The 21,508-nt window shown below is 35.6% G+C and overlaps 1 protein-coding gene across 5 annotated transcripts; it reads left to right on the top strand.

The window, feature by feature from the left end:
* Positions 1–2,864: 2,864 nt before the first annotated feature.
* On the top strand, positions 2,865–19,995 carry LOC106718848 (transcription factor Sp3). Of its 5 annotated transcripts, none has more exons than XM_045678584.1 (17): positions 2,865–2,996; positions 4,988–5,114; positions 5,514–5,785; positions 8,047–8,121; positions 8,484–8,594; positions 8,974–9,093; positions 10,391–10,493; positions 11,242–11,466; positions 12,607–12,770; positions 13,969–14,055; positions 14,414–14,476; positions 15,517–15,630; positions 17,486–17,630; positions 17,738–17,954; positions 18,395–18,541; positions 18,962–19,106; positions 19,203–19,995. In XM_045678584.1, exons 1-17 carry the CDS (start codon positions 2,934–2,936, stop codon positions 19,365–19,367), a joined length of 2,343 nt encoding a protein of 780 aa, XP_045534540.1. In that variant the 5' UTR covers positions 2,865–2,933; the 3' UTR covers positions 19,368–19,995. The 5 variants fall into 5 exon arrangements, with proteins under 5 accessions (XP_045534540.1, XP_045534576.1, XP_045534622.1 ...); XM_045678620.1 differs by having other exon boundaries at positions 18,398–18,541; XM_045678666.1 differs by having other exon boundaries at positions 15,538–15,630.
* The last annotated feature ends 1,513 nt before the right edge of the window (positions 19,996–21,508 follow it).

Consider the following 21,508-nt stretch of genomic DNA (forward strand, 5'->3'; position numbering starts at 1 on the left):
GTCCATAAGAAGGCTTGTTAGTAATGTTGCCAGATAGTCGTAAATTACTATCTAAGTTACATGAAATAAGTAAAAATAATATGTCATAGAATAAAACAACAGTAATCGGTGCCGGGATCTTTATGCTCTTTCGTAAAGACAGTGCTGCATGATCTCACCACTTCCCGCGAAAGTGAAGAGGAACCAAGGCGGACCCAATTTTGACGTTAATTGAAATGGATTTGGTTTGTTCCAGCGAACCATTTCACCTTGTTTTACAGTACGAAACAAGGTTTTGTTTTGATGTGGAGCAAACTGCGTTCCATTTTCGCTTTATTTTCATGTCTTACGCGTAAAGCTTCGCGTCGGTTTCCATTCACGGATCTGTGTCACTAACTACTGGCAACAATTGCTTTCAATTTGTTACATTCTAAAGCACATACAAGATATTGATAGACAAATAAAGAAAGAAATAGATATTGTCTAAATATATTTTCTGTTTTGTATGGTAATAAGTTGCACTATAACAGTGAGAACTTGGTGACCTTGGCTCGCAAAGGAACTCATTCATTTTGATTACAATCTGCAATAGGGATTATATATCACTGCAGCAACAAACTTGTTTCCGATAACGAGCATTGGTTTTAAATGTCGCGCAAATTTAATTTTCCTGTCTATATGTATAGACTAGCTGTCGCCGTCGATTGCGTCCGAGCAGAATTAAAAAACATATTATGTAGTCTTTGCGTTCTTTCAGATTATGTTCTACATCTGTGCTAAATTACATCATGATCCGTTGAGCCGTTTCGGAGATTGCCTTTAAACAAACGTCTATCCATTTATCCAAACATTCGCATTTATAATATTAGTAAGATAACAGTCGATATCCAGTAGCTACAGCGGTAGCTGAGTTGAATCCCGAGCCTAAAATAACAATATGAAATATCTTGTTCTGCTCATCCAAATATGTTTAAAAACACAAAATTTTAGATTTTTGTAAGTGTTGTTGGACTTTATTTTATTTAATAGTAAATCTATAGTAACGGTTATTCTTAGTAAAGGTCGCGCGTTCGTCCCCTTCTCTTAAAAAAAAACTAACAAGTGTCAGTGTAGCATCTACCAGATGGGATAATCGATTGATTAATAAATGATATCCAACGCTATTAAATATTTTAGCAAACGAATTTATTAAATAGAAAAAAACCTGCCCCATAACGTTTTAACTAAATTTTTATTTTTATGTAAATTGTAATTCTCACGGTGTGGCCAGTATCAATTCATAACATGACTGGATCACGTTACAAACATACTTCAAATTCATGTTGCAAAATATAAAAAAAAAATTAAAATGCATTCAGTGTTTTCCCGCGCAAACTGGGCAAGGTGATTTCATCAGTAGCGAGTATCGTGCATCAAGTGATTAAATCAAAGCACAAACAGTGCGGCTGTGACGTGGTACCCGCCGCCGCCGGCCGCATGCCTCATGCTTCAGCCACGCCAAGGTACACCCATAATAGAGCTAACACAAAACTAATAATGTTATACATGCTCTACACAACTATATCTAATTTGTACTTTATGTTGTATCTAATAAGGTGTAAAATAAATTAACACGTTCACGTAAAGTACGGTTCGCTTGATAATCAAGTCTAATATCTTTTTGACATTTGATTTTCAACCTTATTCTATATAAGTAGAGTTGAAAATAAGGTTGTGATATTGGATATAATTAAGGCCGGGACACACGATCTCTCGGGGCGGCTGCTCATTCGTGCATAATGGACTCGGGGCGACTCACAAAACGCAGTTCCACTTTCACTCTCGCTACGTGACAGTACAATCTTATTGCTATTAAAAATGTTATAAATAAAAATTTTAATACAGATTTCTCTTCCGCTAAACAATTACAATGACTCTATTTTTATACACATATATTTATAAATTCAAAAATGTGAATTTGAAAAACATGCGTTAGTGAACTTATTCACATTGGTACACTATTTAATTGTTGTACGCCTCCTTTATTTCAAATTTACTCATGTTAATAATTATAATCAAAAACAACGAATAATAGCGTATTGAGTAGTCTATAAGATCTCACAGCTGAACAAAGCCGGTTTCCTTCACCTATATCTCTAGAACCAACTAAGGCCATCTTTATAAATAGCAACCAGGTCATCATGACGACTAACAAATTTTGTCTCGACGTCAACAATAGTCTGGTATGAGTGCTAAGGCAACAAATATCTTCAGGTAATATCAAGGTATTATATGTTTAATACGAAAGCTGGCAGCGATAAGATATTCTGAGAAATACAGCGTCGTTAGCGACCGCGAAGTAATCTGAAGTTGTGATGAACAAAGCCCGGAGGCCGAGCACCTTTATCGTTTGTTTACAGGCGCGCTCCTGCCGAGCCCGCGCGCTAAATTGTGCGCCGACGCGCCGAGCCCGACATGTGTGCATTTTTTGCCCGCCCAAGGAGGACGCGGGCGCGAGGTTATACACCCATTATTACGTCCTTCCTACTTTCAATTATTATTATCGGGCGGCGGCGCCGCACCCGCGACGGGGAGGAGAAGAGAGGCGCAGCTGCTGCCTACCAATAATCAAGACCTGTCTACGAGGGAACGAGACAGCGATACTGGCCGTCAAACTGAAATAGCACTTTACAAAAATTTTCTTGCACTGAAAAGTAAAAGTAACTTAAGTATAACGCTACCACTGTATCTTGACTTCGATTGAAAACAATTTTTTACTTTCGTATAGCGAAATAATTCGTTTGAGAGAATAAAACTGCATCAAGTACGACAGCGATGGGAGGCGGATCTCCGAAGCGCGCCGAACGCGTTCGTCTACAATCGTCAGTTCACTCGCCGCAGTTTGGCGGCCGGTCGTGAGAATGGTGCGTCCGTACTTAAACAAAGGAAAATAATCGTTTGCAAGTATAAAGTAGATGATGTCGTCTGAGTCCCCTAAACTGAAGATTGAATACATCAGTGAGGACAAGATAATCAAGGTAAACGGCGCAAAAAGTGAACGGATGCAGTGTTATTGTGTAATAGATCGGACGCCAGCGAGCGGTCTCGTGTGTCGACCGACGCAGGGGGAGGGCGGGGCGAGCGCGGCCCCGGCCGTGTGGGGCCCGGCAGGCCACGCGCGGGAGGTTGTGACCGCGTCGCGAGCTACTCCCTTGCCGAAATAGCATCAACGGCCTCTTCCGATTCCTCTTACCCACCCACTTGTAACTAAGTAACTTTACATTATGTCCCACGAAGTCTTACCAGTGTTGTAAATCAATTGCGCATGTTCCATGCTAATTCACCATTGCGCCGAATTGCGTTTCATATTTCCGAACTTCGTATTTACCGAATTAAACGTAATTCGTAAGACAATCTCGTCATATTATTTTATCAAATAGAGCATTACTTACAATACATGTAGGCGAGGCGTTTAATTGGATGCATGTAGCTCAATTCGTGAAATCACGGCCACGCGACCTAAGGTGGGTGGATCAAAGGGCGGCGGCGGCCTTGCGTGCGACGACTCCCGGCTCCCGGCACTTGTTAGGAAAAGGCGTGTCGACTCCCAACTATTGCAATAAACAAACTCTATGATAATTTCTAAGTACATCTTGTTATATGAAATTTCTGAAGATGTGTAATCAATACCTTAATCGCGCATAATGTAGGCTATTTAAGCAAAATTAATTATTACGAGACATTTTAATGATTTCAAAATAGTTTGTAACTTTGGAAACAAAAAGTTTTGAATTCTTATCTAAGTGACGTATTTATTTCCATTACAAGCATAACGTAAAATACCAAAGTTGAATTTCGAACATTGCGTAAAAAGTAACGACGCTTGACTCATAATAATACTGTTTTTTTTCTATCTCAATCATATCGATGTTTTCCATGCATATAAGTGTAAACGCTGTTTATTTAAGTATAATTTCAAAATAATTTAAACAAATTACCTTTGACTAAAATTAAAAATTTGTTAAAGAAATCTTGTCTTATAAATCGTTAAAACTTGGTTCTCTTTTTGATATTTTACAAAATTACGTGAACTTTTACAATATCATTTTTTTATATAAAGAAAAGATTTCTGTTCACAATTAGTTTAATTTTAAAAATTAGTTTTAATTTAATTTTAAATCATGCAAATGAAATACGTAATATCCATGTAAAATAAGGTATAAGGTACAGTACTACATTAAGGTGACTGAACCAATATTTTTTTTCACACTGAGGTTTTAAATCCATTCAGTTGCTATGATAGTTCTTTTGTGTAAAAAATTTCAAGTAGTCCTTTAATTAAATTAAAAAAAATAATAACTTCAAATTCAAATAATACAACAAGTTTTATCTAATAGATAAAATGAACATTACATTAAATTTCGAAGAAGGTTGGATCTCAGTATTTGAGATATGTATTCTAAGATGGATGTGCGGTGTGACTAGAAGGGATAAAGTTAAAAATGTGTACCTATATTAGAGAGAATTTTAAAGTAGCTCCAGTAATGGAGAAATTGAGAAGCAGAATGTTAGCTTGGTACAATGTATGCTTTCCAATGCATACATATGCTCCAACATATGGAGAGAGACGACTATAACATAAACAGAAAAGTAATGAGATTGTATGTGGATGGCTACAAAGGTAGGGGAAGACCGAAGAAAGTATGGATGGATTTGTGATCACACAAGAGAATTGTGTGAAATAGTATATGTGTAAGAAAGGAGTGAATTTGAATATAACGGCTGATAGAGATGTAAAGAGTAGTACATATTGTGCCGACCCTACATAGGGACAAGAACAAGTTGATGATAATTATATGTTTAGCTGTTGGAAACAGTTATTTAAACACACCAGGGAAGTATATTAATAAAATTGCTGCTCACATAATCACAATGTATGGAACAAACATATATTTTATTAAAACAGTAACTTTAGTAAGTCAATTTTGTTTCAATAAATCATTGTTTTCATGTGATTTGTTCGCTATAGCAAGAAGAGAGTGGCAACCAGTCTCCACTGGCACTCCTGGCGGCAACTTGCAGCCGCCTCGGCGCAGCCAACATGGGGCCCGAACAACAACAAGAGAAAGAGCAACAGCAACAACAACAACACTACAGTAAGATCATGTACTTTTAAATAGTCTAAGGACACCATTTCATCAAAATTTATTTTGAATCCAATAAATAAATCATATAAATATTAGCATGGAATAAAAAAAAAAAACTCAATGAGTAGCCTACATGTTCTTCCAGATTATATTCTACATCTATTCCAACTTTCATTAAGATCCGTTTAGATCCGGGCCTATGTGGTCTATTTTCCTATATGGTTGAAATTTTAAGAACCTCTCCTGAAAAGTTGTCAATTTGCACATTATTCATAGGAACCATAGATATTGGTGTTGGACTTATTCATAAGACAAAACAAAAATAATGTGGTTAATCATAATTTAATATGTCTTCCCTAAAAATACACTAATATCAATCACAATAAATTTATTTATGTTACATTACAGGCCCACAGCAACAACAACAAGCGCAACAACAGCAACAAGCACAGCAACAGCAGCAGGCACAGCAGCAACAACAGCAGCAACAAGCGCAACAACAACAACAACAGCAACAACAACAACAACAACAGGTCCAACAGGCTCAACTAGTACAACAACAAGTGCAAGGGGATGCGGCAACTCTTGCCGCCATACAACAACAATATTTACAACAACAACCTCAATTGAGGGTCATTAGTACCGCTGTTGTGCAACAACTTAGAGCTCAAGGTTTAACAGTGAGTTAAAGCATTGTTATTAAACATAACAATATTATATCTAACATAACTTGTTCGGGATAATAAGTTGATGTTTTGAAACAATCTTGCTAATATTCTACGAAACTTGCTTCTACAATATTAACAAATTTAGCTGCATAACTAATAAAGGAAATAAAATTAAAACAGCTTTTCATGCACTTCATCAAAACTTCATTATTTTCCATTAATCAGATTTAGAATCTTCAGGACTACAACATTATATACAAAGGCTATAAGTTAATAGCTTTAGTAATCATTGATTTATTATTTAAGACATTTTATAAATATAATAATTTAAAAAAATAATAATAAAAAAGGTGTTTGTTTATCACTTTTTATAAAACAATATCCCGAGTTAGGTTACATTATGCTAGTAATTTCCTTTTTAGAAGGTTCGGTAAAATATTTATGACCCTTGCACAATAGTTAATGATTCCTTGAGCTAAGTTAGATCCTTGCACTTACTAACAATTGTACATCTATATATTAGGTCCTTACATATGAAATTGGCGTTTTTCGTACTGGCCACTTTAATCACGAATTTCTCCTCTTTGGTAAGAATTCCAAATTAAAATTTGTACAGCTATAGACTCATGTATTTGTGGTTCGATGACCGTCATTCATTTGTTTTTTTTCTTCTGTTTTTTTCTGTTTGCGTCACTCATTTTACAAAATGGAAAACTTAAAATATCGCATTATTTACGAGTACGAGTTCCGCCGTGGCACTAGTGCTGCGGAAACGACTCGAAGGGTGAATGATGTGTATGGCGGTCGTGTTGCAAAAGAAAACACAGTTCGTTTTTGGTTCCAACGTTTTCGTTCTGGAAATTTCGATCTGCAGAACAAGCCCCGTGGTCGGCCTGAGCCTCAAGTTGATAATGAAGAGTTGAAGGCTATTGTGGAAGCGGATCCATCGCAAACCACGTCCGAGTTAGCTGCAGGCTGCGATGTTAGTGATAAAACTGTTTTAATTCACTTGAAGCAAATTGGGAAGATTAAAAAGCTTGAAATGTGGGTACCTCACGAATTGACTGAAGCAAACCGGCAAACGCGCGTCGACTGTTGCGTTACATTACTAAACCGGCACAATAATGAAGGTATTTTAAACCGAATCATTACCTGTGATGAAAAATGGGTTCTTTACGATAATCGGAAGCGCTCAGCGCAATGGTTGGATCCTGGCCAGCCAGCCAAATCCTGCCTCAAGCGAAAATTAACCCCAAAAAAGTTACATGTAAGCGTTTGGTGGACTAGTGCCGGTATTGTTCATTACAGTTTTCTCAAATCTGGCCAGACTATTACGGCTGATGTCTATTGTCAGCAATTGCAAACCATGATGGAAAAGCTAGCGGCTAAACAACCTAGGCTGGTCAATCGCTCCACGCCACTGCTGCTTCACGACAACGCTAGACCACACACTGCGCAACAGACGGCTATTAAATTAGAAGAGCTTCAATTGGAAAGTCTAAGACATCCTCCGTACTCCCCGGACCTTGCTCCAACAGATTACCATTTTTTTTGAAATTTGGATAACTTCTTGCAAGGGAAAAAATTCAACTCCGATGGGGCAGTCCAAATCGCCTTCAAAGATTTTATTGATTCCCGTCCGACTGGTTTTTTTTAGTAAAGGGATCAATGAACTACCTATGAGATGGCAAAAGTGCATAGAAAATAATGGTTCATACTTTGATTAATTAAATATATTATATTAAAAAATATTCGACTTTTTGTTCCTCCCATACAAAACGCCAATTTCATATGTAAGGACCTAATATATAAAAGAAAGTCGTGTTAGTTACACTATTTATAACTCAAGAATTATAACATATTGAACTATTTTTTATTCCGCGCGGACGGAGTCGCGGGTAAAAGCTAGTTTTATATATTTTCTTGATGGTTTTTAATAATGATTACTGTGGAATATTTGAGAAATCGATTTGACCGGTACAAGGTACAACATAGCATTTAGATGAGTGGATTTGTTTGGATTTAAAGCAGAAAAAAGATGAAGATGGTGTAGAGATGTCAAAAATAGGTGATGGTAATAGATCCCACTGTATCCATGTTTTTTGTAGATGGTGGCAAATGAGTAAATTGTCACCTATATGTTGCGTTACACTTTAAAGGTCGCTGATCTATTACATACTTTTTAATACAGGGGAGAGGATGTACAGAAAAAAGAGTCATTTTTTTTCTCATATTTTTATATATTTTTCTATATGTATGTGTTATGGTTACAGGGCAATGAGTTGTCAGCGGCGATAGTGAACGCAGCTAGTACTGTACCAAATGGCATACAAGTGCAGCAGCCACAGGTAAGAAAACATAAAAAAATTTATATCATAAAGCGGCAAAGAAAAGTGATAACTGAATTCGCCGAAATAGCGAATTAACTGCTGCCCATAGACATCTGCATATTCGTGTAACAACTATAACTCAACGAGGAGTATTCTCAATCTTACTTAATATTATAAATGCGAATGTTTAGATGAATGGATGGATGGATTTTTGTTAGAATGTATTTCCAGAACGGCTCAAAGGATCTTAATGAAATTTGGTACAGATGTAGAAAATAGTCTGAAATAACACATAGGCTACTATTTTTTTTTTAATTCTACGCATACAGAGTCGCGGGTGACAGCTAGTCTTTCATTAATAAGTAAATGTGTATATACAGGTGATATCGATGCAGCAGCTTCAGCAGCTGCTGGGCGGTGGTGGTGGTGAAGGTGCCACCTACCAGAACGCGCCTCAGCAGCTGCTGCAGATACATCCGCAGCTGCTGCAGGTATGTGTACAACTGCAAACGTTAAATAACATCAATAGCCTCATTGAAAATTAAATCTGAGAGCATTACACAATTTGTATTTAATTGTACAGCGCCCCTACCAGACATAGAGTACACTAATAAATTTCATACAAATTTTGACTTATGTCGATAACGTTATGAAGACGCATTTCGTAAATACTCGTGATAGGTTCTCTGAACTAAATAATAGGAAAAAGAGGAGAAAGTCGCAACATTAATAAATTATTAACAATGTAGTAAACAAGTAGTTGGCGTTGGCATATTTTTTTTAATTTTTAAGTATTTTTTTGTTTTTAGTTGTTTTTTTTTCTATGTTATATTGTGATATGATTTTAACATATTTGATGTGCATTTACAGCAACAAGCTGGTGGTGTGTACGGAGGTTGCCTGGTGGGGGGTGTAGGGGGTGTGGCTCCGATGCAGGCTGTCACTGTGGACGGTCAGGAGGCACTCTTCATACCTGCACAACATGCACAAGTCAGTACATACAATAATCTAACTAATATAAATGCGAATCTTTGGATGGATGGATGGATGTTTGAAGGTATCTCCGGAACGGCTCAACAGATCTTTATGAAATTTGGTACAGATGTAGAACATAGTCTGGAAGAACACATAGGCTATGTATAAAGTTTTTAATTCCGTGCAGACGTAATCGCTTGTGATAGTTAGTAATATTATAAATATCAATGTTTGGATGTATGTATATTTGTTACTAGGAAAGGTGCAACAGCTCTCTATGAAATTTGGTATAGATGTAAAACACAGTCAGAAAGAACACATAGGCTACTTATGATCCTGGAAATTTGTATGTTTGATTAAATATTTTTTTGGCATACTTCTAATATGAAAATAGAATATTTAAATAGTTGAAAAAGTAGCCAATTGAACCATAGATCAGGGATCCCCAAACTATTTGGAGAAGTGACCCCCTTTTTCAAAATGAACCGTTACCACAGACCTCCAAGGCCAAATTACCTACTTTTAAGGTCAATTATTATTATTATTAATTCTGACTTAGGTCAATAGAAGAAGACAGAGTGAGAATTAGCAATTCTTTAAGTTCCCTGGGGTCGATATCAACCCCCTTTGGGAATTCCTACCATAGATAGTACGGATTGAAAATAACATTATAATATGAAAATTATTCCTAGTCCTAACTAATGAATAATTGTAACTTTAGTAGTATGATTTTTTGTTGCCACAACAATATGAACAGGTCAGGAAACATTTAAGTCTGACAACTGTTTTCTTGTGTTTATATAATGGAGGAAGGATGAGCTCCAGGTCGATAACGACCAAGGAGTCAAATTCTGGACATTACAACAAAATAACAATGTGAGTATACGAGAAAGTATGCTCAACTTCAGACATAGATAACCTTTTGTATATGTTATTTAATATACAATCTCATAAATAGGGTAAAAAAAAGTGTTTGTGGCATGCAAGAGAGTGTCGGTGGCATAGGGATTAAGCACTTGTAATCTATAAGTCCTAGGTTCAAATAACAAGGTGTGTGCAACCTGCACATATCGGAGAAGAAATTCAAAATGTGTGAAGTCAACCAACATGTACTGGGTCAGCGTAGTTGACTATGACCTAGACACTGATTTAGGGTAGATCCCCTCAATGGGGACGTATAGTGAGCTGATGATGATGTTTGTGGCATTGGAGACCCATAGAAAGAACGGTATTAAGATGTTAAAATATATGTAAAACTAGGTTAGGCCTTTCTGTAATTTATGGTCGTTTATGTGTTCTGTTTTAATTTCAGAACTTCTCAGGAATGGGTCAAGTGAGCCTGGTCAACGGTCAGCTGGTGAGAACACCGGTGCTACCTGCGGGCTTCCTGCAGAATGTCATGCATTTACCTGCCGGTAAGTTTTATATATCTTGAATTTTCACTGCCGAAACATGTATAAAAACGTATCACCCTCTCATATGTATGAAAAAAAAACAGTAAATTTGTATATGTATTATTTGGCAGTGGAATTCTAGAGTAAAATACAATGGGAGACATTTTTTTTTTTTAAGATTTCTGGAGATAACAAGAAAATTACCAGACCAAATCTTTTCCATTGAATATTAAATATTTATTTAGGTTAAAACCAAGTACATATATTATATTTAGGGTATATTTCATCTGTACCAAATATCTTCTTAGCTTTGGGATTGCTCTGGGATTTGTTTTCCGTGCACTTGCTTCGCTTTGTTTAATTCATATTTCTTACATATTTTTTTATCTGGTTTATTTTTCTATTCATTTTTTTAGATGATGTAATGCATGCTCTGTGTTCTCACATAATCCACTATTTTTCAATATCTGAGTTGAATATGTCTAATTTAAAAAAAAATATCTAGATTTCGTAAAATTTAAATGAACTTCAGTATCAACGGATTTTTGATTTATTAAAAAAAAAACAGTACACATAGTCAATCTATCTAAGTGGTGTTCAAAGAAATTTCTTGCAGTTAGCCTTTTGTTATGCCTGTACTAGTGAAATAAGAAATCGTTCGACATATTCAGTTCAGTCATTCACCCAGTCATTCATTCACCCGCACTTGCCGCTAACTTCTCATACTAATCAATATTTTCCGCTTCCCCATTGACTTGTGCGCTAACAGAGCAACAGGCCACGGTCACAATCCCGGGCTCTAACATATCGATACCGTTGAGCGCGCTCGCCGGGAATCAGCCGATGATCACGATCCCCGGGAACTTTTCCCTTCCCGCCGGGATTCAGATCCCGACCAGCCAGGCCATCACTATCTCCAGCTCTCCACTGCCCTCTGCCGACAAGAATGGCAACACTAAAGAAACTAAGTCACCCACCAGCCCACAGGGACAAGGTTGGTATTTCACCTCTAACAAACATTGAGAGGATTCTTCACTTATTTCAGATTAGCTGTTGCCTGTTATTAAATCTAGTAAAAAATACAATCTGTGTCGCTTATTATGATTGCCAATTCAATGCAAATGAAAAACTTTCCTTTTTATTATATTAAAAGACAGAAAAATTGTTATTCGTTATAATAACTTTAGTATTACTAGTCTAGAATGTAAAATGATCTAGATTTGAACTATTGAAAATAATGTGAATAAAATTTAATTTATCAAAATTGTATGTCTGAATGTTACCATCTGAAAAATTAACTTGTAATAATGTATAACAATATTTGTTGGAAGAATTCTCTCTCTGCATTGCCGTTGGTTTCCACTGCTCATAACAAATTATGTAATCTTTGTAATTTGAACAAGAATTTTAAGGATTTTTTAAGAGCAGTAGAATACTACGGCAAAACAACTTTCTCGTTAGCACAATGCTTTTTTAATACAATTTCTTTGCTTTTCTTGTTTTCACATTAATCCATTCATCACTTTCATTAGTTCTATGCTTTCAAATAATTTCTGGTTGTTTGCTGTAAGAAAACTATTCAATCAAGTATGAATTCGATTATTTAATCGACATTTTCAACGTTTCAGGTGTTTATCTATGTTTTAATGTACAATATTATACAGTGGGCCTATCACGAATATTTACGTATCGTCAACAATTATGTCAAAATTATTATGAAATTTTTGTACTTTACTTTCCCGATTTTAATACAAATTTTATCATTGACGACACGATCGTAATTGTCACAAATATTCGTGCTAACACCCACTGATGTTAAAATTACTGATTTGGTTGTCTTAAATTTTAATTTGCCGGTAATTTTTTGTAGTAGCACTTTGATCCTACCCTGATTGTAGTAACTAGAAACATTGAATGTACTTTATTTTTACAACCCATCATAATTATAAGTATACATATATATATATATGACACGGTATATATCATTAGGTTACTGTTAAAATAAAAAAAAAATGCTACTATGATTGTAGTTGCGTTGGATCCTTCTATGAACAAAGATACATTCCATGTCAAACAGCGCAGAAAGAATTAGTAGTAGCTTTAAGGTTTTGTTAACTATTTTATTAATTAAAAGGTGGTGGAGTCGCAGTCCGTGGTGGTGTGGGCAGCGTGGGCGGCATGGGCGTGGTGCCCGTGCAAGTCCCAGTGAGCATGGGCAACGGACATACTGTGTACCACACAGTCCACGTGCCCGTACACGCACCCCACCATTTGCAGATCATACCGCAGCTACAACAGGTAACTGCTGACGCGTGGGCAAAGTAGCTTTGCTGGAATAAGCGTGGGCAACGGACATACCTTTTACGAGCGTACCATTTTCCTACCGTTCAGATGTCTTTTACAAGTATTCAATACCGTAGGGATCACTGCTATAGTCCGGTCGCGGAGCAGGAAGAATTTCGTACAATTACCTCTTTACCTACTGACAGAGGTTACAAACATTTTTGTATTTAGTGCGGTTTACATGAATTATTTGAAGGAGAAAGAAAAATTACCAACTTATAAAATATAGTTATTATTATTATATAAATCATTTATTTAGGTTTAATAATACAAGTAATAAAAATCTAGACAAGTATCTAATAATAAAAAATCAAAAATCAGAATCTGATTCCTCTGTTTCGGAGTAACTGTTACTTTGCTCTATTGTTCAATTTCGAGAAGTGAAGAATTCATTTGCATAATATTTTAAAACCAAAAAGTAATTATCGGAAAGCCGGCAATAAAATAGATGATGTTGCCTGCACTTTCGTCTTTCAAATATTCGTTTCGATTGTTCATTTCGAACTATCCAATAATTAACCTTTTCGGTAATCCTTCTAACGGAGCCCAAAAAATTTTTATTATGCAAACAAACAAACTAAAGGTTTACAATCCCTGAGGACGGCGGCCTTTCTTTCTGTGCGAGCGAGCCTAATTGTATTTACGCGGGAGTGACAGAGACAGGTAATGCGAGTTCAATGTACGAAATTCTTCGTGCTCCGCGACCGGACTATATCAGTGGGCAAAGATGTGAACAAATACTTATGTTGACAAAGCGTTTTCAACTAAGTAAAGTAAAAGTACTGTCATAGCGTGGGCAAAGTTGATTGGGTTCAAAATTTACTATGCTAATCTATATAAATCTATATATATATATAAATCTAAACTGTTTTTTCTTGCAGCTAAAGTTGCAATATGTTTAGTTAGATGGTTGGAAAGTTATAATCTTTATATAAATTATAATCTTATGAAGGAGTAAACTACAGTCCAACCTCGAGCAAGAGTTCAATGGACCGCAATATTTTTCTTGCTTACAGAGATTTCTCTCTAACTCGAATTTCTCGCTAGTAAATGTTGTCCGATAAGACCGGACAATGACTCGCTTTTAGAGATTTCTTGTATATCCTTGTTCTTCTTGGTTCGACTGTATTTCTAAAATAATAATCTTTTCCAGATGCAAACACAGCCGCAAGTAGCCAATGTTCTGACTCCGTCTGGTCAGATTCAACAAATACAAATAGCGTCACTTGGCAATGTACAGGTAAGATCTTTATTTGTGATGCTAAGATGGTAATTGCTACGGTTTTGCTTGTTAAAAATATATATTTTACTGTATGGGGCTAAATATGGAAGCAGTTTTAATGCTTATTATATCATCTAACATTTTATGTATCAAATTATGGCTTTTTTTTATCAATTTATGACGTAATTTAACAAAAAAATTGACGTATATAAAATCTTATAAATTGAAGATGATAGTGTATAACCTATTTCAGTTATTTAGCCTTTAGTATTAAGGTTTTAGGATATAAAAAAAATTCTTATACCTTTTTCACGTAGACACAGTGGGTAGTTGTAAATTAGTTGTAAATACAATGTGGGTGTTTGGTTTGGCGCAGTCGAACGGCGGTGCGCAGACGTCGGTCAGCGCGGCGCAGACGCCGGCCACCATCACGCTGCAGGTGAGAGAGGGTATAGTCCGGTCGCGGAGCAGGAAGAATTTCGTACAATGACCTCTTTATCTACTGACAGAGGTTCCAAACGTTTTTGTATTAAGTGCGGTTTACATGAATTATTTGAAAGTGAAAGAAAATTTACCAACTTATAAAATATAGTTATTACTATATAAATCATATATTTAGATTTAATAATACAAGTAAAAATAAAAATCTAGACAAGTATCTAATAATAAAAAATCAAAAAACAGAATCTGATTCCTCTGTTTCGGAGTAACTGTTACTTTGCTCTATTGTTCAATTTCGAGAAGTGAAGAATTCATTTGCATAATATTTTAAAACCAAAAATTAACTATCGGAAAGCCGGCAATAAAATAGATGAATGCCTGCACTTCCGTCTTTCAAATATTCGTTTCGATTGTTCATTTCGAACTAACCAATAATTAACCTTTTCGGTAATCCTTCTAACGGAGCCCATAAAATTTTTATTATGCAAACAAACAAACTAAAGGTTTAGAATCGCTGAGGACGGCGGCCTTTGTTTCTGTGCGAGCGAGACTCATTGTATTTACGCGGGAGCGACAGAGACAGGTAATGCGAGTTCAATGTACGAAATTCTTCCTGCTCCGCGACCGGACTATAGACAGAACATGGGTACAATTAACTATCCGTATTATATTCCTCTATCTATTCTTACAGTAGTCTATGAGCTCTTTTATATTAAAGGGATTTACTCTAAGATATATTAATATATATTTTTGTAAAAATTTTATATAATTTATATATGAAAGTGAGTTATATATCTGTTATATATAAAACTAATAAGATTCATACAAATTCAATTATTTACATATAGTATGAGTATTGTTACAGTAGTTTTTAGTTATGTTCCGAGTCATTGTACAGTACATAATGTATCAAGATATTTGAAAATAACTATACTTATATTATCTCTTTCTATGTATGATTTGTATACAATGTATACTATTATATTGTATTATAATGTATATATTTATATATTGTATCCACTCGCTGCTCGGATAAAGGCTGTATCGAACCCGATGCAGACGGAGGGCGTGGGCCAGCAGCAGATACTGACCAGCTCTGGGCAGCAGCTGACCGTCATACCTGCCAGCACGGCCGTCAGGAACGTCGTGCAGGTAACTTAGCTTAGCTTGGCCTCACTTAGCTAAGTCAAATGAACACCTCCATTGAGGTTGTGAGGTTTCAATCAAAAAATATTTTTTAGGGGAAGGGATTCTCTAGTTATCCGCGTGAAAATATAAATCTAGTAATAAATATAGTATAACATATAACATAGACTATGAATATATTCTATGTTAATCAGTGATAATGTAACTTTCTAATGGCAAAAGAATATTTGTAATTGATCCAGTAGTTTTTGAGATTTGTTACAAACAAAAATAAATAAAAACTCCTTATAATATATGTACTATAAACTTTGTACTTAAACATTAAGATCAACATTTTGTTTTTGCCACAGTATTTAATTCGTTAACCTGATCCATTTCACGGACGTTAACCTTATTCTCATATATTTTAACCTTAATATAATTTCTCATGTAAGTTGTAGAGAAAGTTGTTACTTGCTCATTAATAAAATGATAACAGTATTCACTGTCGGCGAATAATATTAATTAATTTTAACTTAATTAAGAAGTCATTAATTATAGCGGCGTATTTGATCATTTTACTAATATTATAAATGCTAAAGTTTAAATGATTGTACGGATGTTTATTAGAAGGTACTAGCCACCGATAGTGAACTTTAAAAAGTAGGCTAAAAATAAAAAAACAATATAATCACGCTTGCTCAGAGGGGTAGACAGAGTATTCCATTTGGCGCGGTTATGACACACCTCTTTCGCTTCTGTATTCATACATCTACGTATTCGGGTGTTTTAATTGGTTGAGACATCCAAAAATGGCGTCGGAATCATTTTGTTATCTGTCACGGTTATTAACATTGATTAATTTATTTACGTTAAGTAATTACTTAATTGTAAGATAACGCCATCTATGTAACATTCGTATAAACATGAGAGCTTCTTAAGTCATCGTTGGTGGAGTTAAGTTGCGGTTTTAGGTTGAGTTAACAGTCATTGATCCACGTGTTAATAAATTAAACGTGTCCACCTCGTGTCCGTTTGTCCCTTGTGTTGTGTGACGTAAGACATTTTTTAGCATGAATGTTATATTTATACGTTTCTTATATTAACAAAAATAAACAATGTGATTCTAACATGTGGTTTTTAAAACAAAAATACACGCGTTGTGATTTTTTTTGTTTTTATTCGTGTTGTTCATAACATAACAGAGTAATTGTTCACGATGCGGCGTAAAAATGTTTCTCGGAAGCTCCGTCTTAAACCGGCGTCGGATGAAAATGCAAAAGAAAAAACATCGTACGTACGTAAGCTAATATAAATTAACATTGTTATGATTTAACTTAAAGGGTTATATGGTTAATTTTTTATGAGTTTGTACAAAAAAAAAGTATGATTTGTGTGCGACTTACGTTTTGTTTGTTACTTCGTGGTCTTGTTCAATGTTAGTACAAGGGCAAGTAAAGGTTCGTACACACTAACGAACTTAGAGAAATATTTTAGTTTTTTTTAATAAGATTTTTTATTGATAATAACCAAATGTAACTAATTATTAATTAAAAAATACTTGCTTAAATACAGCTGTATTTTAATATTCTTTAATGTAATGACATAAGTATATAATGTATGATTATTATATTTAGTTCATTTATATGTATTTTTACCGATTAGCAATTAAACGCTTGCAATATGGGTAATAGACTGTGTGCATGGCAACAAGCTAATGCAAACTTTTGACCACTTATCATAGGGTATTGTGGTCGAAGTTGGTTGTGGGTGTGGGCTGTGGGCTAAAGCAATACATATCATCTTTTGCCTACATTACATTATAACATGTGGGATTGGTAAAGCATCAGCTAGGTTGGTCATGGTAATAATGGTTGTGCAGATGCCAACGCTGGGCGTGGGCGGGCTGGGCGGCGCGGTGCAGCTGGTGCCGGCCGTGATGCCCGGCGTGCAAGGAGTGCAACTCGCTCAGATGTCGCAGCCGCAACAGCAGCAGCAGCAGCAGCAGCAACAACTACCCGTCATCGGTAACCTGACACTTTTGCTTTGCTCTTAGTCTCCGTTTCCACTAAACTTGTTTAGTTTGCCTATATCATAAAATTCTATATTTAATTGTACGTTTAATATGTTCCAGAGGCGTCATTCGCTGGGCAACAGATCCAGCAGGACCCGTCCGAGCCGGGCAAATGGCAGGTGGTGACTGTGAGCACTGGGGGTGGGGGCGGGGGCGGGACTGCGAGTGCGGGGGGCGGGGCGGAGTGCGAGAAGTTGCGCGAGCCGAGCCCCACACACGGCAAGCGGCTCATGAAGCGCGTCGCCTGCACCTGTCCTAACTGCGACCAGGGCGAGAAGTGAGTGCCCACATACATACAAGCACATACATACACTTGTAGAACTTTCACACTGGAAATAACATTGTAATAACACCACATCAATTAATCTTACTTTTTACTAATATTATAAATGCTTAGATGTATGGATGGATGGATGGATGTTTGTTCGAAGGTATCTCTAGAACCACTAAAAGGATATTGCTGAAATTTGGCATTGATATAGAACTTAGTCTGGACAAAGATATAGGCTACTAATTAAGTTATTTTTTAAATTCCACTAGTATGTAGATAAAACAAGTTACTGTATAGGTTTTTTCAAATATCTCGGCGGCTTAAGGTCATCTACACTGTGCAGTGCCCTCCCCCGTAACCCATTTACGCCCCTATATACCTAAAATTGTGAAAACTATAATGGTAGATGTTTCTTAGTATTTCATAGTATGTGGGTGTGTTCCCAGCAGACAGGTAGACCGCAAGAAGCAGCATGTGTGTCACATCCCCGGCTGTAACAAGGTGTACGGCAAGACCTCGCATCTCCGCGCCCATCTGCGCTGGCACTCCGGCGAGCGACCCTTCCTCTGTAACTGGCTCTTCTGCGGCAAAAGGTTAACTATAACATCACTATATTCTTACTAGAACTAGTGATTACAAAACTCAATAAGTCCTATGACATTCAAAGGAAAAATATGAACCGAATGACAACAAAACATTCTCTCATTTCTTACAAAAACAACCGTTTTTTCACAGAAGCATTGCGATCGCCAATTCGCCTGCCATGTGTGGCGATTATAGCAAATCCCCCCTTATGATGGCCACAAATGAATGATACTTAACATTTGGAATTCGGTTAAGCTGTTTCAGTTATAGACGGTCACAAAGGAATTAATATTAAATATTCTACATTCTATAGGAATATGAACAAATGAAAGAAAATGAGGTTATGATGAGCATGGGAAGCGGAGAGCGTTATTACATGTTAATAAAGGAGTACTATAAAATAAAATATGATAATAATTGTCTTTCAGATTTACACGTTCTGACGAACTGCAGAGGCATAGACGTACTCACACCGGAGAGAAGCGGTTTGAGTGCCCCGAGTGCAGCAAGAGGTTTATGAGATCAGACCACCTCGCCAAGCATGTGCGCATACACACTAAAACGAGGAGCACGGTTAGCATACATTGAAACTATTAAATATACATGTATATTTTTTAATTTCATAATAATTTGCAGGCATTTTAAATTTCCATTTTTTTAAATTTCCAGGAAACAACAACCACCAACCAGCTGATGTACTCAGACTCTGGTGATGACAGCTGTGATGACAAGATGATGCTCACAATAGAGACGCTACACACAGCGGGCGAGGGTGATGAGAAGCTGGTTATGATCCGGCCCGGCACCAAGTTGGAGACTGAGCAGGACAGCTAGGACGAGGCCAGCGACGCATAGTCCCGTCGCTACACGCGCAGCCGCTGCAAGCTGCAGCACTTCTGCTATTGTGAATAGAACACCAATCAGTTTACAGTGAACAGTGCTCGTGAACATAACCTAAAACGTTACAATAGTCTTCGGTGAACAGTGTTTGTGATACGTAACCTAACAGTATATAACCTGCTAGTTATAATTTTCATCAATATAAACTAATGTTGCAGTGAATGTACCGTGATATTCAGTTTACAGTGAACAGTGCTTGAAAAACCAAACCCAACGTTTCAAAACCTAACCTAATAGTTGTAATATACTAGTAATGCTTGGATTCTGTTGCCACAGTCTATTGTGAATAGAATCAGTGATAAATTTGTGCAAAGCTTTTAGTATCATAATAGATATTGGAATGGTGAAGTTGATTACATATTATTGAATTTAAAATTATAATCCAGGTTTATTATTCATAAAAAATATATGAAATCCGTCCAATTATTTCCAGAATTAAATCTTGAATGAAATTTCTTGAATAAACATACTGTTGGTGTTCGAAAGTTTGTGACATTGTCAGTGGTTTTGCGTGTGTCAAAATAATTATAATTTTTTTTATCCATGACTTGTATTATAAGTAACAGGGGTAATTAATGAAAACTTGTAAATATCTTATCTGTAATTTGTATACGATGTTTTGTACAGATAATTTCCATAGATTAATTGTTTAATAGAAAAACAACTTGATATTAATTTTTAACCATAGTGATATTATTTTATATACTACTGTAATAACTTATTAATGTACATTGTTTAGAGATTTTAAAGGAAATTATGTTAATTTTTTTATGTACTGTGTAATTTGAATTTTGCCGATTTTTGCACTTTATGAATTTTTGAGTTCTCTTTACAATATATCAAATTTTATGCAAAATAGCTATCCTAGATATTTTTTTTGTATTTCATTGATTGGTTGTATGATTAATTTGTAACCGCCTATAATTTAAGTTTTAATTATGTCTGAAATGTAGAATCATGTGAAACTTCAAGTACTATGCGGGCACAATAACTTGAGACTTGAAATATTTTCATGTTTCAATTTCATCTGCTATCTATAAGATTTTTACTTTTATATTTTCTAGATCTTTACTTAGTGATACCAATATTAAAAATTAAAATTGTGTTCTGTGTAGTGTCTTGTAAGAAATTACGAGCCGTCTTTAAGTTTGTATAGTACTATACCGGAGTCTTCATAGTAAAGTCACAGCATTTAGTCTCTCCAAATACGTATGCATCGATGGGTACTTATAAAGGAATTTTACAACAGCATATTGGCTTTTATGTCTTATAACAACACACCACCATCAATGTGAATTTCCATTCATTGTAGTTCGAATTATTTTCATATTAATAGTGTTGTTTGACATTTTTCTTTGCAACTCAACTATGTTTTTTTACTAAATCTTTACATATTGTATAGAATTTTAACATTATTGGTACAGAACATTTCATTCATGTACTTTTTTGTAGCTATTTTTTGATATTTTTCGCACTATATAGTCTCATTCAAAAATTGATGATAATTTGAAATTTTGGACGAGACGCTGCAAACCCAATTTTAGGTATTGATGGGATGTAAAAAGATGAGAAGGTGAGGGTAATATACCTTGAGCGCTCTCACCAGTATAGAAATGCGCTTGCAGCTGAACCATAAAGTTTGAATCTTGTAATACAAGAACGCTATAACGTCATCGTAATCAGGACTCATGTTTTTGTGCTCTAGTAGAATAGTAGAAAGAATATAATCATACCGCGCTTTAATAATGTTTTATTGATTGTTGTGAAGGTGCATTTATTAAATTATATATATTTTTTTGTAATTTATGTACGCATATTATACGATATTATCATATTTGGCTAATTCTAAGTAGAATATTTTATACGTAGATTCATTTTTAAAATATATTTGCAACTTCGATTTGATATAAACCGAAGTGTTTCCAATTATGATAAAGTTATATTAATCAAGTATATTTTTACTTATAGTGTCGGCCAGTCAATAAATAAGGCATTATTTATTGCAAATATAATAGAACCTCTAAATAATTACGTAAAATGGAATCCATGGCTTGCTTCCTGAAGTTTGAAACAAA

This window comes from Papilio machaon, chromosome 1 (genome assembly GCF_912999745.1).
Source record: "Papilio machaon chromosome 1, ilPapMach1.1, whole genome shotgun sequence".
In the NCBI taxonomy this organism is placed as follows: domain Eukaryota; kingdom Metazoa; phylum Arthropoda; class Insecta; order Lepidoptera; family Papilionidae; genus Papilio; species Papilio machaon.